The 27,900-nt window shown below is 46.9% G+C and overlaps 1 protein-coding gene across 12 annotated transcripts in view; it reads right to left on the bottom strand.

Annotated features, from left to right (window-relative positions):
* The window catches only part of Wnk (Wnk kinase), a 407,304-nt gene that overhangs the window by 215,883 nt on the left and 163,521 nt on the right, over positions 1–27,900 (bottom strand). For all 12 annotated transcript variants that reach the window (XR_012885945.1, XR_012885943.1, XM_075872963.1 and 9 more), the window contains one exon: positions 20,098–20,192. Coding sequence is in view for 10 of the 12 variants with exons in the window: in XM_075872963.1 (XP_075729078.1) it covers positions 20,098–20,192 (95 nt within the window). In the remaining 2 variants the exon portion in view is untranslated. The remainder of the gene's footprint in view (positions 1–20,097; positions 20,193–27,900) is intronic.

The raw sequence follows: 27,900 nt of genomic DNA on the forward strand, positions 1-27,900 counted from the left end.
GAAGAATGACGTCATGAAGCAAGAAGTCCGCAACGTCAGTGGCACAGCTTGTCGGTAGAGCTCGGGTAATGACGTATCGTGTGACGTAGTCAGTGGCTGCGCATAGCCACTTGTTTTCAGTCAGAGACATAGGAAATGGTCCAACGAGATCAAGACCGACGCCGTAGAAAAGGATAGTGGAGATGTCCATTGGTTAAAGTGGACCAGCTGGTGACAAGGTAGAATGTTTGGAGTGCTGCCAGGACTGAGAAGTAGCAACGTATCAGCGCAAAGAACGGTAAAGGCCTGGCCAGAAGAATTGACAACGCACGCTATAGTAAGCGCGCGTTGCCCCGAGATGTGCATCGGCTGGGGCATTGCGAAGCTGTTCAAGAACAGCATAACAGAGTGTTGCAGGAACTAGGAGTAATAGCTCTGGTCCCTCGGCGCTGGTGTTGTGCCAGTTAAGAATTCCAACGCGTAGAACGAACAAGTGTAGCAACAGGTCTACGTGTGGCGCATGTAGATGGTGCATGATAGACCGTAAATGGGCATTGCTGAGCTGTTCCTTGCAAAGCACATATGGCAAAGATACAAAGGTCAGAATCATGTGCTGAAAGGTCGAGTGGGTCCACGGGATGAGGGGAGAGAAGGTCGGCATCCTGGTGCATTCATCCAGATTTGTATGCCACGTCAAAGCTGTATTCTTAAAGTCTCAAGGCCCTATGTCCAAGTTGTCCAGCTGGATCTTTCAGGGTCGAACCCCAGCACAGGGCATTGTGATCCGTAATCACCAAAAAGGTGTGGCCAAGTAAGTATGGCCGAAAATTTCCGGCTGTTCAGACTAGTGTTAGGCACTCACGCTGCGTGATGGAAAACTTGCTCTCCAAAGAAGAATGGAGGTGACTGGCGTAAGCAATGACGCAATTCTGCCGTCGTCGCCGCTGGGCGGGAACAGCACCGATGCCATGTCCGCTGGCATCGGTACGAACTTCAGTATGAGCTAACAGGTCATTGATTGATATGTGGGGTTTAACGTCCCAAAACCACCATATGATTATGAGAGACGCCGTAGTGGAGGGCTCCGGAAATTTCGACCACCTGGTGTTTTTTAACGTGCACCCAAATCTGAGCACACGGGCCTACAACATTTCTGCCTCCATCGGAAATGCAGCCGCAGCAGCCGGGATTCGAACCCGCGACCTGCGGGTCAGCAGCCGAGTACCTTAGCCACTAGACCACCGCGGCGGGGCGAGCTAACGGGTCAAAATGGACCAATATGCGTGGGCAAGTAAGTCATATTAAAAAGGTGCTGAATGCAGCTGCTTGTTCAGTACGCCAATAAAAAGGAATGTCCTTTTTCAGTAAGTAAGTGGTTGGGCAATGTCGGTGACATTCTTCACAAAACATCGAAAGTAAGAACGCAGGCCGATAAAAGCTCTGTATATTTTTCGCAGAACGTGGTAGGGGAAAATCTTTGACAACTTGAATTGTGTCCGGATCAGGTTGCACACCTCGAGCACTGACAAGATGGCCCAACACAGTGATTTTCCGATGGCATCAGGAATCAATCTCCAAGAAGCCCTAGAGCGGTGCACCACTTCTTTTTCATCAAAATCTCGTGCTGAGGAGGCCCACGTCATCAAGGCCTTTTCTTGCCTCATCATCAGGCCGCTGGTCTCTTGGGGGGTGCACGAACCAGCGCGTGCAGTTTGAATACTGCGTCTGCTTTGCGTCATTATCCCTCCTCCAAGAACGCATCATCCCAATGCGTAAAAGCAGTGTCGCTGAGATGGTCTGAATGCGTGGTTTCCAGTGGAGAAATAGGTATTCTTCATGATCGGGTGTGTATAGCTCGATGTTCATTGCCTGTCATAGTATGGCTTCATTCTAACTACATGCACGATTTCTGTGCTCCTTCGGCATCTTCATGAGCTCACTTGTCCTTCCGGTGACGTCTCCTAGTTCAAGAAGCTGACGTGACGAAGGACTCGGTAAGGACCGAAATAGCGGCATAGAAGCTTTTCGGAGAGGCCAGGCGTCCGCACGGGAGTCCAAATCCAAACTCGGTCGCCTGGTGCGTAGTCGACTCCTCTCCGCCGAAGGTTGTAACGGTTTGCATCCACGCGTTGTTTTATGTGATTTCACACCAACTGCCGCGCTTCTTCGGCTCGCTGAATGAATTCGCTGATGTCAGGCTTGTGCTCTGTATTGTCGCTTCCAGGCAGCATTGCATCTAATGGTGTGGTAACTATTCGACCATAGACTAGCTGGAATGGCGTCACTTTAGTAGTCTCCAACACAGCGGTATTATACGCGAAAGTGGTGTACGGCAGTATCTTGTCCCACGTACGGTGCTCTCAACGTAAATGGACAACATATCGGTTAGCGTTCTGTTGAGTCGCTGGGTTAGCCCATTCTTTTGGGGGTAATAAGCCGTTGTTTTCCTATGACATGTGTGGGTAAGTTTTATAATGGACTGCGTCGATTGGCTGCGACTGCAGTTCCTCAATCCATGATAACCACCTTTGGGGCACCATGCCGTAGTACAGTGTTAGTGACGAAAAATTCAGCCACTTCTATAGCCGTGCCCCTGGTGAGAGAGGCTGTCTCGGCATACTGGGTTAAGTAGTCTGTCGCCACTACTATCCTTCGGTTGCCCATTGATGACGTAGTAAATGGACCAAGTAGATCCATTCCTACTTGTTCAAACAGAGATTCAGGGGGTTCGATTGGTTGGAGAAATCCTGCAGGTTTCAATGGAGGCATTTTGCGTCTCTGGCAATCTCTACATGTCCTCACATAATGCTGTACAGCATCCAGTAACTTTGGCCAGTAGTACTTGGTGCGGATGCGAGCCAATGTCCTACTCACTCCGAGGTGTCCTGCTGCTGAGTCATCGTGGCAGGCTTCCAGGATTTCGGGTCGCAAGGTCGAAGGAACGACGAGTAGGAATTTTTTTCTGCTGGGCTCGAAGTTTCTCTTGTATAAAACGTTGTTTCTCATCAGGCATGAGGACAATCCCTGGACGAAAACTCGAGCAACACGCACGGGTTGCCCTTCCAGATGCTTGATCAGTTGAAGCAACTCCGCGTCAGATCGTTGATATTCAGTCATGTCTGCGGTGATGACGGCTCCAAGAAACAGAAAGTCGTCTCTATATTCCACAGGTGCAGATTCCACTGGTGCGCGTGACAGGCAATCAGCATCGCTGTGCTTGCGACCCAATTTGTATATGACTGTTATGTCGTATTTTTCCAACCTGAGGCTCCATCTAGCAAGTTGCCCAGAAGCGTCCTTTAGGCCTGCGAGCCAGCACAGCGAGTGATGGTCGCTCACAGCTCGAAATGGTCTACCATATAAGTACGGTCGGAATTTTTGTATGGCCCATATTACCCCCATTCTTTTTTCGTCGCCAAATAATTTATTTCTGCTCTCGAAAAAGTGCGAATAGCATATGTGACCCCTCGTTCCTCGTCGTTTTTCAGCTGCACGAGGACGGCACCTAGTCCCAAATCGCTTGCGTCTATGTGAATCTCTACATGTTTCGGCTTCTTCGTGGAAATGTGCAAGGACGGGGTGGTTTAGGAGTCGCTGTCGTAGCTCATTGAACTCGTCTTCGTGCTCACTTATCCAGGTGAAAGGCATGTCCTCTTTCGTCAGTCGGGTTAGTGGTTCCGCAATCTTCGAAAAATCTTTGATGAATCTTCTGTAATAGGCACAAAGTCCTAAGAATCGTCTCACAGCCCTTTTATCCATCGGTCTGGGAAACTTTTCTACAGCTGCTGTCTTTTCGGGGTCAGGTCGAATGCCTTCAGAGCTAACCACATGACCGAGAAAAAGCAGTTCATGAAAACTGTGAAATTGAGGCCGACCCGCTGCCTTTGCGCAGGCTTTGCCGCCTCTTTCTCCGTTCTCATGTCCGGACATGTCTCCCCTCCTTTGCTGTCTGCTGCGCTGGGAGAGCGGAGTGACGTTTAACCCCCTCACTCGGTAACGGATCTTGACTATGGCGTCGCCCGCGGAGTCTCCCGAGAGGTTCTCGCGCGCAGCGTCGGAAGCGGGAGAGACCTCTCCGGGGTTGACATTGGGTAAGCACGCTTTTCTGTTCCGTCCGTCAGCCCCCTGCGGGGCTCGTTCGGACTTCACCAACAGCGCCTTGCGCCCGCGGTGAACGCTTACCTTATGTCGCCCCCCCCCCCCCCCCCCCCTTCCGAACGCTAGGCCGAAGGATGGTACGGTGTCCTAGTGCGTGGCCTAGCTACGCCGACCCGTCTTCCTCCGAAGCCAACGCGAGCGCCTTTGCCTTCGCTCGAGCAATTTGCTTTCCCGCCGCACCTTTGCAACGGGCTGTACTGCGTTTGGTGTTGCCACAATAAAGTGTTGCGACTTTGAGCAGTATCGTGTTCTCACCACGGCGAAGGTTAATGCGTGCCCTGCAGCTCGCTAAGACCGGACCCACGCTGGTGGCCGTACTCCTTCGGGATATGTGTACACCGCACTGGCTCTCAGACTTTTGGGCATAACCACCTTAAACGGGTCGATGGACTCGTCGTCAGTGGCTATATACTTCAGCAGGAGCCCCATCATGGTCCAGCAAAATGACTCTGCCGGAGACTCAGCGACACACGCTGTTTCAGCCCCCTAATCGCACCCGCCGCAAAACAAGCAGCGTAACGGCGCTTCACGCCTTTTCAAGACGGTTTAACGGCGCCCGCCGCAGAGCAAGCAGCGTATACGGCACTCCGTCCCTCCGAGACTCGAAACAGATCCCTTTGCTGAGCCTTCAGTAGCTCTTCGCTGCCGAAAGCGATTCCCATTCTCCCAAATGAGGAAGTCTGGTATCGCGCCCACTCAGGACCGTAGCAACCACCGCGTGCACGGCGTCACGGGTTCACTCTCGGCACGGTGGCCTTCGGAAATTTCCCCCGCTCGGCCGCTACGCAGTGCGCCGCTTACCTGGATAGCAGCCAAGGTCGTCCTCATGGGGACTCCCCCTTTTCGCCGCTGTTTCGCCCCCGACGCTTGCATGTGCTAAGGCACCGCGAGCGGCCGTCGCACCGAAATCCAGGTTCTCGGCAGACAACAGGGGGCACGAGATAGCGCGTCAGCTACCACGTAGGAGTGTATTCACCACAAAAAGGGGTGACAACACAGGCGAGCGCCGAAGGGCGCCCGTCGATAGAGGCGGTGGCCTCTTGGTGCAACGCGGCATGCCACGAAGCAGACATGTTGCGACGAGCCCGAATCACGCAGGCGAACTGACTCGCTAAGAGCAGTCAAAAGCTAGAGCTTTTGATACCACGTTGGGAACCAGTGTGGTGTACACGTATCCCGAAGGAGTACGGCCACCAGCGTGGGTCCGGTCTTAGCGAGCCGCAGGGCACGCGTTAACCGTCGCCGTGGCGGGAAACACGATACTGCTCAAGTCGCAACACTTTATTGTGGCAACACCAAACGCAGTACAGCCCGTTGCAAAAAGGCGCGGCGGGAAAGCAAATAGGCTTATCCACGCCACGGGCACAAAGTACTACACAGGGTGCCACGAGCACGTCTCCGCGGTAAAGGTGATCCACGGAGACACCGGGACCAAGGCCCGGTTGCTCGAGCGAGGGAAAAGGCGCTCGCGTTGGCTTCGAGGGAGATGGGTTGGCGTAGCTAGGCCACGCACTAGGACACCGTACCACCCTTCGACCGTGCGTACGCAGTGGGGCAACAAAAGGTGAGCGTTCGCCTCGAGCGCAAGGCGCCGTCAGCGAAGTCCGACGAGCCCCGAGCGACGGGAGTCGACGGACGGAAAAGATTGCATGGCTCACCGTTTACTGTCCCGGAGAGTATCTGTCTGCCCGCTCCCGACACAGCTCGCGAAAACCTCTCTGGAGACTTCGCGCGCAATGCCACAGTCAACATCCGCTACCGGGTAAGGTGGTTAAACGTCACTCTGCTCTCCCAGCGCGGCAAACAGCAAAAGAGGGCAGACATGTCGGGACATGAGAACGGCAGAAAAGGCGGCAAAGCCCGCGCAAAGGCAGCAAGCTAGCCTCAATTCCCACAAAACCAAAATGGCACTTTTGGGGTTTTATCGTCAGCCCTGCTGAACTAATCGCTTCCAGCACAGTCCGTAGTCGTTCCACATGCTGACCGAAGGTGGCCAAAAAGATCACGACGTCATCGAGATAAACAAGGCAGGACTGCCATTTTAACCAGGACAGTACAGTGTCCATCATTCGCTGAAATGTGGCGGGTGTGGAACACAGGCCCATTGGGAGTACCTTGAACTCGTATAACCTATCTGGGGTGACGAAAGCAGTTTTCTCGCGATCTCGTTCGTCCACCTCTATCTGCCAGTATTCGCTCTTGAGGTCTAAAGAGGAAAAGAATTTCGCGTCTCGTAGTCTGTCAAGGGTGTCATCGATCCTTGGAAGGGGATAGACATCCCGCTTTGTGACGACGTTCAATTTTCGGTAGTCAACGCAAAAGCGCAAGGTCTGGTCCTTTTTCTTTACCAGCACTACAGGTGAGGCCCATGGGCTGGCTGATAATTGAATTACGTCGTCCCTAAGCATTTCTTCAACTTGGCCTCTGATGACTTCTCTCTCTTTTGGTGACACTCGGTACGGGTGCTGGCAAATAGGTCGAACAGATTGATTGATTATGATGCGGTGTTTGGTGATGGACGTTCTTTGCACTTTCGATGACGTGGAAAAACACGAGGCTTACTCCCGTATAAGGCTCTCGATTTTTTGTTTCTGGTTTGGTGATAGGGCTGTTTTGATGTGCATAGATATGAGTACAGAATCTATACCATCAGGGTGTAGTGGTGCAGTCTCGGAAAAATTCAAATCCATAATCGGAACGTAATTGTGCAAGTGGCCAACAACAGTTCCCTTCGCAAGATGTCGCACTTCATTTCGGAAATTAGTCAGGAAAAAACTCGTGCACCCATCATGCAGTCTTACAATATCTCTTGCTGCACAGATCCCTTTCTAGAGTAATAGCCCAATATTGCTTTCTGCCATTCCTTCATAGTCGTTGTACACATTGCTTTTTATGGTGACAACAATGATGGATCTTGGAGATACTGTTACATCAACACCTGCAATCTGGAGCGCATCGAATCGTATTTCACTCTCAAATGTCGCGATAGCGTGTTTCGTCGAGAACCAGACGCACGTTTCCTGCAAGTTTATCACTGTGCCATTGGCCTGGAAAAAGTCCATTCCGATAATTGCATCTCTTGAACACTCCGACAGGACAATGAAGCTGGTGACGTAGGTGAAGCTGCGTATTCGGACTCTAGAGGTACACATGCCTGCCGGATCAATAAGGTGTCCCCCGGCGGTTCGCACTTGTGGTCCTATCCAAGGGGTCAGCACTTTTTTCAGCGTTCTGGCAAGTCCCCTGCTCATGATGGAATAGTCTACGCCTGTGTCTACCAAAGCATTCGTTTCATAGCCGTCTATAACTACGGACAAATCAGAAGCGACGTTACCATTTCCGCATGAAGTCTCATGTCCATCATCACATTTTGAAATCAGCACTGGAGGTTGTTTTCTTGCATCTGCAGTGGCCTTACCTCCCCAGGTCACCGATTCTAGTTTTCCCGAAGCGGGCTATGGGGAAGTCGCCTTGAAGAGTTTGAAGATGGGTGCGGACTTGGTGACCTATACCTCAGTGGTGCTGTCGACCGAGACTGATGCTGCTGCGAGGAGTAAGTACCTTGACGCGTTGACAAGTACTCCTCGATTTCAAAAGGTCGCTCCCCATTCGGTGGACAGGCAGCGTTTACGAGAAAACCCCGAAGTTCAGCTTGGCGATATTCACACATCCGGTAAAGATGGCCAGCTTCGCCGCAGTGATAACAAAGTAGAATTCGATCAGGAGCTCGCCATATATCAGCTTTTCGGATCCTCGTCTCGGCTGGAGAAGGCGTGAATCGTGGTTTCGACAGGTGCGTGCTTGCTGCGGCGAAATAATGCACAGGGGCGGCGAAAGGAGGTCCAGGGGCGACGAAAGAAGGTACAGGGGCGCCTCTCATCACCACGGCGTACGAGACTGCGGGCTGCATCGGAACCGACGCTTGAACAGGCTGTGCTTGTGGCTGCTGGTCACGGATTGCCTGTCTCACTTCCTTCCGAACAACTTCCGCTAATGATGAGACTGTTGAGGGGCTGCCGTTTAGCTTCTGGAGCTCTTCTCGAACCACCGATCGAATGAGCTCTCGTCGATGCCATTCCCGAAGACTGCTGACACCGCGTCTACAGATGCGACGTTAACATCTCAATTGTAGTGCTTCGCTCGCTGTTGCAGAGTTTTTTCAACCGCTGTCGCCTCGGTGCGAAATTCAGCGATGTTTCGCGGGGGGCATCGGAGTAAACCAGCAAAAATCTCCTGCTTCACCCCACGCATCAGGTGCCGAAGTTTCTTGTCCTCGCTCATATTTTGATCAGAGCGGTGAAATAACCGGCACGTCTTTCACATACATTGCGACGCTCTCATTGTTGCGCTGGTTTCTTGCTTGCAAGGCAGCTTCAGCTTTTTCTTTGCGGTCTGTACTCGTGTATGTGGCCAGTAGCTCCCGTCGGAAATCATTCCATCACCGAATGGCACCTTCATGGTTTTCAAACCACGTTCGTGCGCTGTCCTGCAACGTGAAATAAACGCGGCGGAGCTTCCGTTCTTCGGTCCATCCATTGCAGTTGGCAACGCGCTCAAAACCCTCCAGACAACCCTCGGCGTCTTCATGAGGATCGCCCTGAAAAGGGTCCGGCGTCCGTGGCTCATCGACAACGACGTGCGTGGCAGCGACTGGTGATGAAACGACGTGTGCGGCGGCAGTTGGATACGAGATTCGGTACTCTCACCGGAGACAGCTGGAGACACTCTAGGCTCTGGTGGCCTGGGAAATTCCAGCGGCTCACCACATAGACGACAGCTGGAGCGCTGATGAACTGGCGTGAGCTCAGTTGGTTCGACTCCTAGTGGTTCCGGGGTGCTTCCTCGAAGTCCAACTGGGTTTGGAACATTACCCCGCACCTCCACCAGAATTGTTACGCACAATCCAAATGGTGTAAGAATAACTGTTTATTGGGGCTAACTTGTGCCCGAAAAGTAAAGGACAATATAGCCGCGTTTCGAACAGGCGATCAGCAAAAGGAATCAATCTCCGAGAAGCCCTCGAGCGGTGCACCCCTTCTTTTTCATGAAAATCCCATGCTGAGGAGGCTCGCGCCGTCAAGGCCTTTTCTTGTCTCATTATCAGGCCACTGGTCTCTCGGGGGCCCATGAACTAGCGCGCGTAGTTTGAATACAGCGTCTGCCTTGCACCAGTATACAAAACGCTGATTTTCTGAGTTCCCTGGACATTGCCCAGAACGAACCCTGCTTTCAGCTAAACACCATGACATCACTTATTCCGACGTCTTCAGTCTTACATAATTTTCGCTCTTCATTTGCCGACGGCCTACCGCAACCATATGGCAGCGAACTTCTCACTCTTCTGCACGACTTCCACTCTTTTTTTGATTGCGCGAAGAACGTCATTTCACCACATCAACACCGGTTCTCATGCTCCATTACACCAATGACCCTATCGAGTTTCCGTGGGGGAGCGCAAGATTATTGACGAACAAGTACACAACACGCTTAAAGGCGAAGTGATTCAGCCGTCCCAAAGCCCCTGGTCCTGTCCTGCCATCTTTGTGCACAAGAAGGATGGAACCATAACATTCTGTGTTGACTATCGCTGCCTCAATAAGATAACTCTGAAGGATAGCTACCCAAATCTGCGCATCGATGGTGCTCTCGACTGCTTATACGGAGCAGAATATTTCTTGTTCCTAGATTTAGGCTCTGGGTATTGGCAAGTACCGATGGCTGACATTGATCGTTCGAAGACCGCTTTCGTCACGCCTGATGGACTTTACAAGTTTAACATCATGCCGTTCAAATTCTGCAACACCTCGGCTACATGTGAATGAATGATGGACAACGTCCTTTGCGGCTACAAGTAGAACACCTGCCTTTTCTACTTGGATGGCATCGTAGTCTATTCTAGGTATTTTCAACTCACCTCTTTGGGAGATGTTGACGTGTCTCAGCTCAGTTGGTTTCCAACTCAGCGTAAAGAAGTGTCATTTTACTGCATGGCCCTTGACGATACTGGGTCAGGTCGCTTGTCCAGCCAAACTCCGTGCTGTGGCCGAATTCTTCAAACCCACTTGCATGAAGACACGTCTATGTTTCATTGGGCTGTGTTCCTACTCTCGCTTCAATCATCACCCTCCTTAGCAACCTTCTGACAGCCTCTAACGGCCTGTCTGCTTGGTCACGAGGGCGTGACACAGCTTTCAAGACACTTGGACGCTTACTAACATCACCTTCGATACTCCGACACTTTGATTCGTATGCGCCCACGGAAATTCATACTGATGCCAGCGAGATCAGTCTTGGTGCCGTGTTGGCTCGAAAAAAGCTGGGGTACCAGGAATACGTCGCAGCTTACACGAGTCGAACTTTGAAGCAAGCCAAATGCAATTATTCTGTCCCGGAAAAAGAATGCCTCGCCATATTTTGGGCTTTGGCTAGGTTCCGTCCGTACCTTTCTGGCTGCCCTTACGACGTTGCCATGGATCACTAAGATCTGTGTTGGCTATCATCGCTGAAACATCCGTCGAGACGACTCGGCCGCTGGGCACTCAAGCTGCAAGAGTATGACGTTCGTGTTGTGTACCGATCAGGCCGCAAGAACTCTGAAGCGGACGCTCTTTCCCGTTCACCTCTAGCATCTACCACGGCTTCACCGTCTGTTTCCTTCTCGCCAGTCGACGTCACCGACATGTCAGTGAAGCAACGCAAGGATACGTGGGTTTACCACCTGCTCGACTTTCTGGCTGATCCATCAGCTTACCCCGCTTCCAGAGCTTTATGTCATCAAGCGGCTTATTTCAACATTCGGGATCGTCTCTTCTATTGGCGGAATTACGCATATGATGGTCAGAGGTGGCTGCTTGCGATACCTCGCCACATGCACATGCAAATGTGTGGCTTTCCCCACAAAGCGCTAAAGCTGGCGTTCTCAAGACCTACACCCGCTTGCGTCAGAGGTACTATTGGTGCAGAATGTATTCACATGTGCGCAAGTATGTTTGCGCTTGTACTGCCGTCAGTGATGAAAAGCTCCCCCTCAACGAGCCGCCGGTACACTTCAACCTCTCCTGTGTCCGGCGCACCCACTTGACAGTATTCACATTCATTATACAGCCTGCTTCCCTCGACCACTTCTGGGAACAGATGGATCATTGTCAGCATAGAGCATGTTACGTGTTATGCAGAAACGGCAACATAGCCCACAGTAACAGCCAGAAAAGTTGTGTTTTTCATCCTATGCAACTTCGTGCAGCGCCATGGCACATCTCAGAAGCTTCTGAGCGACAGAGGACGTGTTTTTCTATCCAAAGCCATCGAAGCATTGATCGTTCAATGTAACATTGTTCACTGCAAGACTACCGCATGTCACCCGCAAACCAATGGCCTAACCAAACTATTCAAGCGCACTCTCAGTGATGTGCTGTTGATGCACACCGCCTGTGACCAGGCAAACTTGGACGCCGTCCTTCCTTTCATCACATATACGTACAACACTGCAACGCAAGCGACCACGGGATTCTCACCATTCTTTCTTTCATACGAACCCGAGCCATCATGCGTGCTAGGCACCATGTTTTCTTACACACCTGACACCTGTGAGTACAATTCGATTTCTGACATTGCCAGCCACTCAAAAGATTGTTGACAGTTGGCCCGTTCTTTTATGAGCGAGGACCAAGGTCGCCAGAAGCTTAAATGTGACGATGACCGACTTCATGCTATTTTACAAACGGGTGCCCAAGTGTGGCTCTGAGTCTCATTGAATATTCCTGGCCGGTCCTCCAAGTTATTGGCCCGCTATCATGCCCCCTACTGCATTTTTGCTCAAACTCCTCCCTTCAATTACGAGGTCGACCCCTTGGTACCATCTGAGGACTTGCGTCTTGTGCCCGAGAAATCGTCCACGTATCTCGCATCAAGCCTTATTATGACCCGGCTATACTATCAACGCCTTCAGCCGCCAGGATTGCTCCTCTATTGCCCGTGGACAAATGTTGTGACGATGTTCACCATCAATAACACACATAACATAGCATTTGTGGCAGAAATCAAATCGAGCCGGTAAAGATGATTGATTGATATGTGGGGTTTAACGTCCCAAAACCACCATATGATTATGAGAGACGCCACAGTGAAGGACTCCGGAAATTTCGACCACCTGGGGTTCTTTAACCTGCATTTAAATCTGAGCACACGGGCCTACAACATTTTTGCCTCCATTGGAAATGCAGCCGCCGCAGCCAAAATTCGATCCCACGACCTGCGCCGGCAAAGATGAGGACCACATTTTAGAAGCATTCACAGTCCCACATAACTGTTGCCAAATAAGCAGTAGATAATCAGTACGACATAAAAGCAATGCTTTTCATTTTTAGACTTCACCAAACAAGCCTGCATGGCTAGCTGAAAAAGAAAAAAAATTGTCAAATGAGCTATTTATGCTTAACATGCCAGCTCTTGTCGCATAAATTAGATCAGAGCCGATATTGCTGCACACTAGTAGCATTCTGGGAGGTTTCTATGAAGATTCTTTTCAGTTTCTTCAGAACCTATGAGCTGGTCAAACAGTAAAAGTTCATCCTTCTCTCAGTGCCATTTTGGAGCAAGATTGCAGCAATCACCTACAAAAAACTGTTTGGAGCAGCATGAAGCAGCATTTCTGTTTTGGGGCAGTTCGGAGCAATCGGAGCAGCACTTCCGTCACGGCCCTGGTTTGCCCAGTTTACTGGTGCACTCCTAACTCCCGACGTGCTAATTTGCAGTTCTCAGTACTTTGCTCGCCTCCATAGTGTGCCCGAGCCACTGGGGGCCCGTAAGCCATCATGTGCAGTTTCGTGGCTCTCAGTATTTTGCCAACTTTTTTTGTGCGCCCAACTCACTGGGGTGACCATAACCCGCAATGTGCTGCTTTTTATTTCTTAGTATTTCAGCCTCAGTAGTATGCCTGAGTCAATGGGGTGCTCGTAATCTACAATGTGCCGCTTCGCAATTCTCAATATTTTGCCCGCCTCCGTGACATGTCCAGAATACTGGTGCGCCCATAACTCACGACGTGCTGCTTTTTGGTTCTCAGTATTTTGATCACCTCCATGGTAGGTCCGAGTCACTTGGGTGCCCGTAACCTATGACAATGCCACTTCACTGTTCTCGGTATTTTTCCAGCCTCCACAGTGTGCCCGAATCACAGTGGCACCTGTAACCATAATGTGCCGCGTCACGGTTCTCTCAGTATTTTGCCCACCCCCATGTTGTGCCTGAGTCACTCGGGTGCCTATAACCCACGATGTGCTGCTTCGCGGTTCTCAATATTTTTCATGCCTCTGTGATGTGCTTGGGCCACTGGTGACATGCTGCTTTGCGATTCTCAATAATTTGAGCACCTCCATAGTGTGCTTTAGTCACCGGAGCGCCCGCAACCCATGATGTTCCGCATCACGGTTTTCAGTACTTAGCGCACCTTTATGGTGTCTCGAAGTCACTGGGACGCCCCTAACTCACAATGTGCCGCTTCGTGGTTTTCAATATTTTTCCAGCATCCCAGGTGTGCCTAATCCACTGAGATGAACATTTCCTTAAGTTTCGCACATCGTTGAGCCAGAGAAACACTGGTGGAGCCACGTGACTAGCTTCTGGAGCAACTATATCACTTTGGAGCATTAACGTGCCCCACATTTTCAGCTGCAAACATTTGTTTCTGAGCCGTCACATCACATGTGACAGAAAATTGTTTATTCACACTTGCACGCACATTTGCTTGGAGAACTCCCTTGCCCTGTTTCAGTTTGGGATGGCTCGAAAAACCCCGAGTGCAACTATCACCGCCTAGCATGTGCAGCTCTCGGACATGTCATTATACGGAACTGTAATGCACTTCCACACGATCCGCAGCCTTTTCGAATAAGAAACAGGACTGCAGTTTTGCCAAACCCAAAGCTTTCATCGCATGCACTGCGGCCACACACTCGCGACCAGCCACATAAAAGTCGAATGATGCGTTTGTACCGCTGTCTCTTCAAGTTTAAATATGTGCAGCCTAGCTGACATTTGCAGGTGACTGTGATAAAGTTGTCGGCGATAACTCAAAATGGCCCGTTCATCACCACTGGCCACCATCTGTTACAAGGCACCACTGAAACTTTGTGGAAGTCGTTGTTATTGATTTCACTGCCGTTATCGAAAAGCGGATGACCTTTTGCAACGGCACATTGTGGCATTGGTGAGTTGAAAGCTGCAGCAAACCTTTATAAGAAAAAAAAAGTCGCTTCTAAAATATAGACCTTTGAATTGAAGGCTTCCCGAGTGCCACCATAAGCCTCTCTGGCCTGTTGTTAACATGCGTGACCCCGCCAAAAATGCAGGCCCGAAGCTGTGACGTCATCTTTTGTACTCCCGTGCAACAGCCCAGAAAGGAGGGGATCCTCCTCTCCATTAAAAGCGTCTATATGGCTTCTTGTGTTTGAAAGCATCGTTTTGTTCATCATCGACAGCTGTATATGTCAAGAACGACGTCCAAAAAGTTTACCCTACAAAAGCTGACCGCAAGTTTAGATGCTGCTTTCTACTTCTTTTTTTTCCTCTCTGCCAGAGAAGAAACGGCTGGGCAGTAAACAACCTTGCTTATAGTGTCCGAAATCTGCGTGTTGTGCTTTTTGCGCTCTACAATATCTTATCGCATGTAAACTGCAGTAGGGCAGGAAATAGCGTGCACCTCTCACATGCTATAAGAATGACATCACTGTCGCCACTTCGACAACCCCACCAGGAAGGTGATTCCACTCGCGTACAGTTCGTGGGAAAAAAGAGCCCATGTACGAGTTCGCTTTACAAGAAAACTCCTGTAATTTTTTTTATTGATGCGCTCGCGTGGGTCGTCGCACAACTTTTTCAATATACGCACTTGAATCAATGCCAAGCTTATCATGATAGAGCAGGTACATATATTTCAATCTTTCGCGATATCGCCACAGTTTTGCAAGTTCGCTGTCTAAAGCAAATCACTGACTGACGTAAGGCGATTGCACGAGGGAAAGATAAATCGAGTAGATTTTTTTGTATGTTTCCTAGTTTAATAATATTCTTTTTGTGTGTATAGGTCCCAGACCACGTAGGAATATTCCAAAAGGGGACAAATATAGGTTTTATATGCTAATTATTTTATTTCTTAAGTTGACTCTTACAACCATCTCCTAAAATATCCTAGCTTTTTCGTGGCTTTCTTTTCTATAAAAGTGATACTTTATTTCCACTCGTGGTCTGAAGTGATTATTAAGCCTAAGTATTTATAATGATTTACAGAACTAAGACAGCGACCATTTATTGAATACTGGAATGTAAGTGGTGCCTTCTTTCTTGAAATTGACAGTGAAACAATTTTTGTAGTATTGATGCACATTTGTCATCTTTCACACCGAATATGTAGTTTGTCCAAGGCACTATTTATAATACCTGGTGATCAATTGTATTTACTTCCTGATAAAGGATGCAATCGTCCGCGAACAATTTTATTTTGTCAAGTATACCGTTTACGATATCATTTATAAAAACTAAAAAGAATAGTGGCCCGAGAACAGACCCTTGGGGAACGCCTGATCGCACAGGCGCCAGGCGTGAACATGAGCCGCTGACTGATGCGCATCGACTCGTGGACGATAAGCGAGACAAAAGTGAGTTATTTTGTAATATAGGTTTTAATTTTAACAACAGCTTATGGTGCTGCATTTAAAAAGAAGAAAGAAAGAGTGCTCAAGGTAACGACACACACATGACTTATTTTCTTTCCCTATGCCATCTCTCCCAGCTTTGCTTCAAGCGCTTTCGTCGGGACGAGAAGAAAGAACGCAATTGCAGCACGTGGAAAATCTTTGCGACACCGCTCATACTGAACAGATTATTAAAATTTCTGTGGTGGTTGTTGATTTATAAGGCAAAAAGCTTCTGAATCCATTCCACGTCTACTTGAAGAACTGTTGCACGGTCCCTTTAAATGAACAAATTATCCTCAAATCGATTGATCATTTTTTAAGCTTAAAAACTTGTTTTGCAGGCTTATACACTCTAACTGTTGAATAATGTTACATATTTCACAGGTTATCACTTGCATCCTACTGAAAGTCAAATCCTGCTACTTCTTAAAGTTGTTTCCACTTGGTTTGAATGTAAAAAAATAAAATAAAGAAATTGCATAGAGGCCTTGTTTAAAAAAAAATATTGTACAGGTTAGTTAAGTCATAAGAAATATGCCATTTTTCGTCATATGTCATATATTCTATTCAAATTTGATTCTAAATTGTTCGACCAGAATCACTAATCACTTCGAATTCCCTTCGAACACAAAAGTCACTATTCGCTCAGGCCTACTAAGCGCAGTTGATAAGGATGGGATCACACGTGTGATGTCGAGTCGCGTGTGGCCAGAGGCCAGAAATGCAAAGGCCTACCCATCACCTGGACAACCGCCCTTTTCCCTCTGGCGAATTGCCATGGTCTTTCTTTTTTCTCCTTCCGTGCTTCAATTCATTCACTTTACATCTCCTCCTCCTTGTCGCTCACTCCCCACCCAGCGCACCTCCTTTCAGAAGCGCACTTGCTCATGCGTTTGTCATAAAGCTCTTCCGGCAACCATGTTATAACCAGTCTTTCATCATGGGATATTACACAATAAGCAACTTGCAAATATATGGGGTTTTATGGGAGGGTAATAAATGGGAGTCGATGAAAACCGCATTGTAACTAGTCTGCACTGTATTATAACTTGACAGGCATGCATAGAATAAACAAAGAAGTGCTTCATTCATGCCTCCTGCAATTAATGCAAAACATTAAAATGATTTACGATGATGATCTTTGATAAAAAAAGGTGCAAGCACAGACAATGCAAAACCAGCTATTGCAATTGAGCATTCAAGTGCTTCTCAGCGTAAAAATTTTGAAAATTTTATTTCCCATTGCGACAGTTTCACCCAATAACCTCAATAATCTTTGTGGTACATACTCAAGTTTCATGCGATAGGTACACAGGTTCATTGCGGTGCGCTTTTAGTAGTGTTGTCATCACAAAAGCGACTACGGTTCAATACCCCATTGCACCACACCATACATAATAAGCGGAGATTAATGGTGGCATGTAGCTCACGGCTTGGTTGAGATGCGTTGGGGTTGCACGTCTCATGACGTGATTGCGCACAGAACCCCCTTAGGTTACCAGACACGACTCAACCACACAAGGCATGATGAGATCAACCCTGTCAGCTCACTCCCAGGGCAGCACTACTGACTTGCCATGCTGAACAAAACTGCCATCCTCCAGGAGCACTAAGAGGAGTAATGCAAAGAGTTTTCGCTCCTAAAGTGCTGCTGGACATGAACCAACTGTGCAAACAATGATCAATTTTGTAAATACAATATCAATAATAGTACTAACAATAATAATAATATTACTAATTGACAAGGTTTAACATTCCAAAACTATGATATGGTAATAATATCAAGGTCTCCCTAATTGGAGATATTTTCGGAGCAGCAAAATTTTCGACACAGAGCACTTTGGAGGAGCAAAATTTTCCATTTGGAGCACTTTGGAGGCACAATTTTTTTTCATTTTGGAGCAATTTGGAGCAGCTAACATAAAATCCTGAAGAAGAAGCAAGTTGTATTTACATTCAAGGACATAAGAAATTATTCTGAGGCTTTTTTGAAGGGTTAAAATAACTTAGATTCATTGCTAATTTTGTGGAGCCAATCAACTTAAAATCACTCCCTATTTCAGTTGATGACGAAAAAATAATGGCGTCATGCTGTTGAGCATTCTGAAAAAACTTGTTCAGTCATTATTTCTGTAGCAAATAAACAGAATACTCGTTGAATAAAATTGTACTTCATGAAATAACAATATAAATACACCTTTTTGGTTATCAGCAGATATGGCCAACAAACGCTGTGACGTACAACATTAAAGACTCACACAGTCCTAAGTGCATTTCTCTAAGATGACTTCAAGAATTAAAAAACGGTTGTTTCTTTTCAAGACTGATTAGACTGCTTGGCGTAATATGACGTCATTCAGCTAGTCTCAGAATGCCAACCTCCCCCGGCACTCACCTCTGTGCTGAAACTACACATTTAAGCAAACTTCATTTCCCTTTTGAAACAATATTTTATGTGACTCGGGCAGTCTGCTTATACTCCAAAAGCCCCCTACTGTGTCCTCTAAAAAGCAGTGCATAAAAAAAATCCCAGAGAGTACCTTATGCGTATGCCTAAGACAACTCGAAGCCAAGATCTATTTTGTTTTCAATGGGATAGCAATTATATGGGCATTTTCGACTGGCTTTTGCCATTGCCAGGGGTATTGCAAGCAAATCATTTTTTTTTGGCGGGAAGGAGAGTGGGGTTCCAACTTTATGTAAAGGGGGCGTGGGCAGGCAACAGGTCATTTTGTGCTTTATATGCCATAGCGAATGAAAATTTCAAAGGTGGGAGGAGGGAGTACGTTTCCGATGACCCCAGCTGGAGCGACCGGCTGGGCACTCTAGACAAATCTGATTTCATCTGTACATGCATCGGCGTGAAAGAGATGTTTCAGGAGTCTCAAGTCACCCAAGTCGCAGATATTGAACACTGCGCGTGCAGCAAGTTTTTGCGAGTGTGCGGACCTTGGAAATTGCAACCCTCCCGCTAACGCTTCTCACGAATGACATCATGCCTTATTATTTGGCATAACAATACAATTTATTGGTATTGCATTCATTACTAAAAGCGTAAGTGAAACTAACAAATCGTATCATTTAGATCTGATATTGCATAACTCAAAGAAGGTATTAAAACTGAATTGCGGCTGCACTCGACCAAGAGGCATGCTTTTATAAATGAGATGACATTTATAAAGAAAGCAAAGGATAATTTTCAGTTCCAACCCCGGGGATCTAGAATTTGAAAAGGGAGGGTCTTTTTTAGGGACTTTTGCTGCCACAGAGGTTATAAACGCAGATGTTCTGGTGGCAGGAATTACTAAACAGCTCTTCTGTATGATGATCCATGAATAAAGTATATTAGAGGAAAAGTGTCAATGCGTTCCCACTATTTACGTGTTCTTCTGCAGACGGAAAACACAAAAAATTATATTGCGATGTCCAGACATAGACGTGACAGACATTCTGGTGGCACGCGTGCATTTATTAGTGAAAATTGCTTTATCACATGCCACGCAACTCTTCGAACAAGCTATCAGCAGCGTTCCTAGAACGGATGACATCCGCCGATGAATCGCCACCACAATTTCACGCTACCGATTGTACTAGACGTCGCGAGCCTCTGCGGAGAGCGCGTTTCGCCATTAAGCAGACTTGCACAACAGAGTTGCATCGGCACCAAACATAGCATTGTGGATTTCAGGACGCACGCGGGACCACTTTTATTCGACATAATAAAACAGGTAGGCAATTGTGACTTTAAAGAACCCGAGAACAAGGTGAGCATGTATTGACGCGCCTGCGGGACAATTGCCTGTCATGCCGACGCTCCCAAATCCGACTTTGGCACAGTTTGGTGCGATTCCCGTTGATATCAGGATAGCACAGTAAATATGATTTGCCACACTTTGGCACAGGAGTGGGATCACTGTATGATGTGATCATGAGAGATGCCTTATTGGAGGGCTCTGGAAATTTTGACCTCCTAGCGTTGTTAAACGTGTGCCTAAATTGAAGTACACGGGCCTCGAGCAGATGCTTAGAAAGTTTTAGGCTATGTTTTGTGAAAAATGCTTAATCTTTGTTGCAAAGCACTGCATGACATTTTTGTTTATTCTGAAGCAAAAAGCTCTTACAGCTAATTGTTTTTTAATGATAGACCATAATGGTCTCCATTCTTTGCATGAACATAACACAGAGGTTAAAGTGAGAACACCTTGTCATCTCAGTACAGGAACTGTAACCAGCTTGAATGGCAATGCAGCAATCATATTGGCCCTACCTGTCCCCACGAAGATCATCATAGAGCTGGGTTGAAATCACTGTTGGTTGACACTGCACCGTTTCCATATCGTGGGCCACAGGTGGGAGTTCATCCTGCAGGTCATTCAGACACTGAGCATGCTTGCACTCCACCAACACAGAGGACACAAACATCGTTCTACTACACAGCACTCCTACAAATCCGGGACCTACACCGAGCACATGCAGCCCTAATGTCATTTTCAAAAGCGCAGTGTAGCCAGTGAAAGACAAAAGCAGCTAAAAACGTATAGGCTACTTGAGCAAAAATATTTCAATTCCCTCCTTTTAAACTGCGACGAACCAGGTGAAATTCGTATCTTGGACACATAGGCAGCAAACAGCAATATCAAGGTTTTCCACACCCAGTTCAAAAACAGAACATAAAATAAGGGCAAGTTTTAGCACATCCATGGCTTGTCACAAGCTGCATCAAGCTTGGAAAAGCAAGGACTGACATGTCATCAAGTAGGGACAACATCAATGGATCTGGTAGCACCAGCTTTGCATGCCCCTTCACGACATTTGAAGAAGGAGCCGTTCAAGAGAACCAGTGTCTCATTACTGGACAATATTTAAAAAATAGTAAAGAAGCATTAATTTGTACGCTTCAACTCAAAACTTGTCAGAGCTAGCAAATACAGCTTTGGTGAAAATATTCGGTTGTTTTTTCCATTGCTTTTTGAAATGCCCAGGGGATTCTTTGAAGAAAGAAGAGAGAAAATACAAAGTATTTTAAATAAAAATTAATAAACTTGACTTTTCATGTGTACTGTACACAACAGCAGATCAAGCTTTCATAGGTGCAGATCTTTGCAGATTAATATGGGCCAATTGGAAGATTCTATAAATAGCAGTGTTGGTAACAATCAATTTGTTGCAACGGCTTGTGAGCGATCATTCTTGTCTCCATTATTCGTGGAAGACAGTACGTGCCCTACTGCCGCATAGGTTGACCCTCGTGGTTGTGTAGCATAGTGGCATTTTCTATTACTACCCCACGTGGCAACTCAAGTGCACTTATCCTCTCAAAGTATGTTGCTACGCGAGCTTTGCAAGTGATGGCAGTGGTAATTGGCGGAGCACAACATGTATTTATTATCTTGTTGCACCACATTGTCGTCATAAAAGTAGCAACAGTGGCCCACATCATCGCAAATGACTAAAGAACACTCACTTACACACGTGCAAGGAAGTAAACAATGCAATGCACAGGGCCATTGCACGGCATGTGCTCCCGAATCCCCCTAGCAAACATGGGCCCCAACTGCCTGAGGGCGAGAGTAGCGAGGCTTCTTGTTGTGTTATGGCTTGTCAGTAGTCTTAATAAAGAAAAAAAAACATTTAAAAATACTGTGAGCACCGTTTCACGCAGCAAAATATTTATGTGTGAGCCATGGCTACCAAAGCTACACACTCCGTCCCAGCTATGCGAGGTTGGCGAATGCAATTGCCGAAAAGTGTACCTTGCAGCGAGTGACAGTAAACTTTCTCATGTGACATTGTGCAAATGACACTCACAACAAAGTGCACTTGCTTGACGTTCACCTCTGTCACACTGAAGGAGTTGATGTCTTAGGATTCAAATGCCATTCGGTGCAACGAATGTCCTTCAATATGCGGTGGTGCTACAAAGGAAAAAAAATGCTATATGTTCGTGATGTCAATGCCGATAAATAAAAAAAAATGGCCGGAAAAGTTGAAGGTAAATGTAGGCTGGTAGAAAAGAAGTTTTCATTTTGAAAGACGTGCAAAAAGTCGCTTTGCTAAATAAATGCGCTTAGATATTTTATATTGCAAAGTATATGACCACTATGAACCAATACAAATGCTTAGCCAGTAGCTTTAGCCGATGAAATGAACACAGGCAACATGGCTGACAAACCGCAGAACAGTGACGCTAAGTTGCAGCAAGTCATGCATTTGGTTGCTTCATTCTTGGTGTTGCGAGAATTGTGCACAAGCCACAAAAGGAGACTTGATTGGGGAGAGTAAAAACATTTTGCGACCGAGTTATGTACACCTGTCCCACCTATCCTCGCTAAATTGAGAGATGACTTAAAGAAGCAACATTAAATGAATGCCTCCTTCTAAGTATTCTTTGGGCTGGAGGGTATGCATTTGGTTTGACTGCTAAGCGAAAGTGTTTTTTCAACTCATTCGATTCTAATGACATTATTTATTGCTGTGTAGTAGCAATGTATAATGTCATTTCATTCAAATAAGATTCGAATGCCATTTCATTTGAATAACATTTATTGTCATTCAATTCGAATACCAGTAGAGCGTCCAGTGTGACAAGAGTATAACACATCATCACATTGGCAGCATCGCTGGCTGCAGTGCCCCATTTCACCAGGAAAAATAAAGAGCAAGAAAACAAAAAGATAAACTTACTGCCGCTGGCAAATGTACAAAAGAAGCCCCCCTCTGGGGGAAGCATACCTGAATTCTCGGCATGTGTTTTGCATGAACAGTAACAAGCGGTGAATTTACTTTTATTTGCCAATAGCCGGAGGCTGCAATGCTGGCTCTCATTCCATTCGTTAATGCACCCAAAATGAAAAGTTGCTGAATGTTTGAGTCAGCAAGACTGCTGGACATTTTGATCGCACAATAAGAAGAGCACAGATGAAGGTAAAACGCAACCTACGTTGTCCTTTTGTGTGGTCAAGATGTTAAACAGTAAGCACCAAATAGGCCAAAGCAAAGTTCTACTGAAGCATTATGATTGCATCCCGAGCCTGTTTGTTGTTGCTAGGTATTCAACCTTTAGTTGACAAATTCTGCCCCAACATGACAGCATGAGCAAAAGCACACAGTGTCACAATGTAGTCGGCCATCTTTTGTTGCCTTTGCAGCTGCTGCAGATGAAATGGCTGAACATGTGCGTCTCTTTTTCAGTCACATGAACACCTCAGCAGTAGTGTATTTAGTAAGAGCAGCCAGAAGACGACGAAGAGCATGCGGCAGTGACTGACGTCCCTGAAACCAGACTTGGTTTTTTTCAATAAACCACCTTATAATTCCACTTAAATTTTGTGGAGGTGCTGGGTAGTCTTTGAAGCTGCAACTATAAATGTTGCCCCTTACCTCCAGTGCCAGCAATGCCGGGAGAACCCTACACCCAAGGTACCTCCCAGGCTCCTGTCGAATCATGTCCCAGCGTATGGCCACTGCATCACCCACCGACCTTCAACGGCACTGACGGCCAGGACGTTGAGGAGTAGCTCGTTATTGACCACAAGGTGAGAACAGCAAACAAGGAGGATGATTAAACTAAGCCAACCTATGTAAGTATTTACTTGTCCGGCATCGCTAGTCTCTGGTCGCAGAATCACGAAGCTGATATTGCCCGCTGGAATTTGTTGAAGACGGCCTTTTCGCAAGTATTCGACTGCCCTGCTGTATGAAAACTCCGTACAGAACGACTTTGTGAGTGCGCTCAACAGCCAGAAGGAACTTTCTCCAGCTACAATGAAGACGTTGTTGACATGGGCAAGCACGTAAAACCCCTCAATGTTCGAAGCAAACAAGATGACGCATTTCAAATGTTGTTAGCCAATATTCTCTCGAATAGTCTCTTGAATGCGCTCTGTCACACAGACACCTCAGCAAACATCAAGCCACTCCCAGTGTACCAAGATGCTTACCAAGATCCTTATCAAATTCGGCAACTCTATACCAAATGTTACTGCAAAACACAGAGCAGAAACACTTAGCAGTATCCGTGTCAACCAGATCACACACCACTCCCATGGAGCAATCACCGTGCTAGAGAAAGAAATTGCCATTTCTGTTGCCAAGGTAACCACATATTGTAAACTTTTGCGCATTACTATGAAGGAAATTCAAAGAAGAAAGAAAGGAACAGAAGAACACTTGTTCAAATTTCTTTCATAGAAGTGTTGTCCTGTTCTTTTCTTTCTTCTTTGAATTTCTTTCATTGTAGTGCACAAAATTTTACACTATGTACAACCAGCTGGCCCCTTCCCTTGCTCTTCTGACCACGTATTGCACTAATTGGCAGTCTAGCCGCTTTGCTGCCTTTTTCACCATCTCCTGTGTTTGTCCAATTTTGGCTAGATATATTTCCTTGGTGTTGGCCCTATTAGGCTGTGTGCCAATGCAACTCGGGCTAACTGCATTTTTAAATTCTTTTTTTTTATAGTTACGAATTTTGTTATGGCGGCAATAAACGACATGAGTTTCAGTGCCATCTCAATGAAAAAATCTGTAATTAGAAGTTGTGTGCTTGAGCAGACGTTTCAACAAGCGGACTTGTCTTCTTCCAAGGCTAGAACAGAACTGATTTCTTTAGTGTGTCTACGGTTCGTAGCTTCTCCTTCATCCTAACAAAGGAGGGGGAGAGGGCAACTGTCTATCCTTGGGAGTAGATCACTGCGCGGGTACCAAAATTGTCGGCGCGTCAACGGCACAGGGTCTATAAGATCGATGGCGGCGCGGCGCGGGGGTGGAATCATGATTCAGGAGTCGATGAGGATAGAAGCTGGTCCCTCTATTCACAAAATGGAGAAGATGTTAACAAAATAGCAGCATGTCATAATGTTATTTATTTACAAACATTGCTGTCTCAGTTTTTTAGACAGAGCAGGCATAAATACAGATGTTCAGCACTTTGAAAAAATACAATTCAACAAAATACATGTTTACGCAAGTATTTTTCCGATTTCTTAGCACCGAGTCTGCAAAGATACCAATCAAGCTCATTATAAAAATGCATGTTCTACAGAAAATCAAAAAACAAACAAAAAGGAAATGAAAACAATTCCGTATTGATCTAACGGGCCCAATATTTGAAGGTTCGAATCACCGTGTATAGCGTGCAGAAGATGCGACGAAGGATATGGGTGCTAGAACACTCGAACCAGCGTGAACCATCAGATTCATGAGAATGACAGGATAGCACCTGCGCCGATGCTCGATAGGGGCTGCAGTTCATTGCATGCGAATCATGTGCATGAGAAGAAGGCGAGAAACGCTGGTCATAGGGACGAAATACAGGCAGAATTGCTTTTAAATGCGGAGCATTTGTTTGCGTACTGCAAGCACTTCTGGCGTCTATCTTCGTATCTATCTATCTGTCTAGCTACGTCTGGGAAACGCCTCCTATATATCTTTCAATGCCAGTGCAAACGCACTTATCAACGGGAGCCGTTGGTCCGCATTAGTTCCGGGAGTGGTCGTGTTGCAATGCTGCATGAGGGGATCGCGCTGCTTGTTTCACACGTGCTTACGAGCGCTTTCACCCGGAAGATGCAATAGACGTGTTTCCCACCACAATATCGTACATCTGTTAAATTTGTTCTTTCGAGCTCCTTTTTTGTGGCTCGAAGAAGCGCTGCCACCGCATCACGAAACAGCGCATCTAGAAGCGTTGCAGTGATGCTTCACCAATGGTTGCCCACATAACACCATGAACGGCGACGCGCTATCTCAAAACACCGCATTTTTTATACAGCCAGCGTGACCGCTAACATAGTGAGCACGAAGAATGCAAGACGCTGCCCCACAAAACTGTACGCAACTGAACGAAAAATTACTTCATATGATTTCCGTCGTGAGACGCTGCTTGAGGGGGCTCTCTCCCCATGACAGCAAAGCTCACGCGAAGGCTAGGTGATGGGCGAGAGCAGAGAAGGGCTAAAGGAGAGGGGTGTGAATGGCTGGATTAGGCACATCTGGCTGGCATTGATAAAATACAGGCGTTGGTCTGGGTGCTCTCATCATCACCCCCTTTAGGAACTTGATTGATTGACATGTGGGGTTTAACGTTCCAAAACCGCTATAGGATTATGAGAGACGCCGTAGTGGAAGACTCCAGAAATTTCGACCACCTAGGGTTCTTTAATGTGCACCCAAATCAATGCACATGGGCTTACAGTATTTCCGTTTGCACCGAAAATACAGCCGCCCAGCCTAGATTCGATCCCACAGCCTGCAGGACAGCAGCCAAGTATCTTTGCCACTACGTTGGGGGGGCACCCTTTAACTTGGGGTAAACTCCAATTTAAGTGAGGGTTAGGTGGTCTGACGAATGAATCGCTGGTCATGGCATGAATAATGTCACAATCCTGTCGCGTACGTGGCCAAATACCTCCCGCCAGAAGTGGCACATGCCCAAGAAGAATTGTCAGAGTCCCAGCAGTAATCGAGGCCCAGCATTCTGCATGGCAAAAAAGTATTCTACCACAGAGCCACGTCAGGTCTTACAACTGCTTTTAATACAGACCGCAATCTTCGTGAAGCATGAATTCGGGAAGAAGTGACGACTATCCACTTTTATAATCATTACGTAGGCACTCGTACGATACAGCCCTCACGTCGGATTAAGATTAACATTAATTAAGCTCAATGCACTGAAAGTAATCAAGAGTCTAAGTAAACCAAGGCAGGGCTTGACCACACATTGCTAATTTTGTTTCGAAAGCATTAATAAAAATCAGTGCATCTCCACATTGTGAATGACAAAGAGTGGTCAAACCTACAGTACCTAAGGTCCATAATATATATGTTGAAGCCGCCGACTAGTTTAAGGACGGACAGATGGACGGATGGACGCACAGAGGGATGAATAGACAGGTGGACGGATGCACAGATGGATGGACGGAGAGATATAGGTGCACGGACAAATCGATGGACGTATCGACGGACGGTCAGATGGATGGCATGGCTGGTCATGTATTGTACTGTTGTTTGCTTGATTACACAGAAAGTCGGTTGTTTACACATACATTTTTTTTTTTTGATTACACAGAATTTGGTTGTTTACACAACTTTTTTTTGTTGTGCACGTGTTCAGTTTTGATTTGTGTATTGTGAGGCGCAATGGGCACCAGCTATATAAGTCGGCACTAAGGAGCTTCGACTCTAAAAGCTGGCATCAGCAGCGCTGACCCAACGAACACATAGTATAAATATAAATATCATGGTCCGAGCAGGAATTGAACCCTACATTCTGCGTGGTATTCTACCAGTGAGCCACATCGGGTATTGGAACTGGTTTTAAAGTAGACCGTCATGTTCGTGAACTGTCAATTGTGGTTGCAGGGCTGGTTATCCATTCTTATAAGCAGCACATACTTTGTTCTATCATACAGCCGTCACCTCGATATGACGCCAATTGTAGTGAAACATCATGCACTGAAGCTGATTTGTCTTGCAGTGTCTAAGACCACCATTCTCGCTGGCACAAGCGCTACATATCAGCTTCTCATCATTGCTGGTGACATTAATGCGTATGTTTAAAAACAGAACCAGACCTGGTCCATACAATACGTTTTCAATGTATCCAGAGCCTCCCAACATCTCGTGCCTACAACGAGGAACAGAGGTGACATCGACCACTTCTTCATAAGACACATTAACAATTTCAAGCAACTAAACTACACATCATACTTAGGTGTACATATAGGCCCCTCATTGCCGCATTAACGAATGATTATAGGAACTATACTTCTGCTAACATTCACAACGATTCGGCCCAAGTCAAGGAGCTGTCAACAGCCCACTGAGCATGTGCATGACCCATCATGACATATGCATGTCACAGATACGTCACATATGTGCGCACATCCATGATGTGTGTGCACGTAACCACCATCACGTGCTAACGAAACATTTCAGCCTACCACAGTTATTGCTAGAAGTGCATGCGGTGCGTGTAACGTCCTTCTATCCCCATGCTTCGCGTAAATTCAATTCCCAAGGTATATGGGATCTGCCGACTTTTCTCAACAGATTCTAACATAGTTGTGTCGTT

The sequence above is a fragment of the Rhipicephalus microplus genome, chromosome 9 (genome assembly GCF_043290135.1).
Source record: "Rhipicephalus microplus isolate Deutch F79 chromosome 9, USDA_Rmic, whole genome shotgun sequence".
Taxonomy (NCBI): Eukaryota; Metazoa; Arthropoda; class Arachnida; order Ixodida; family Ixodidae; genus Rhipicephalus; species Rhipicephalus microplus.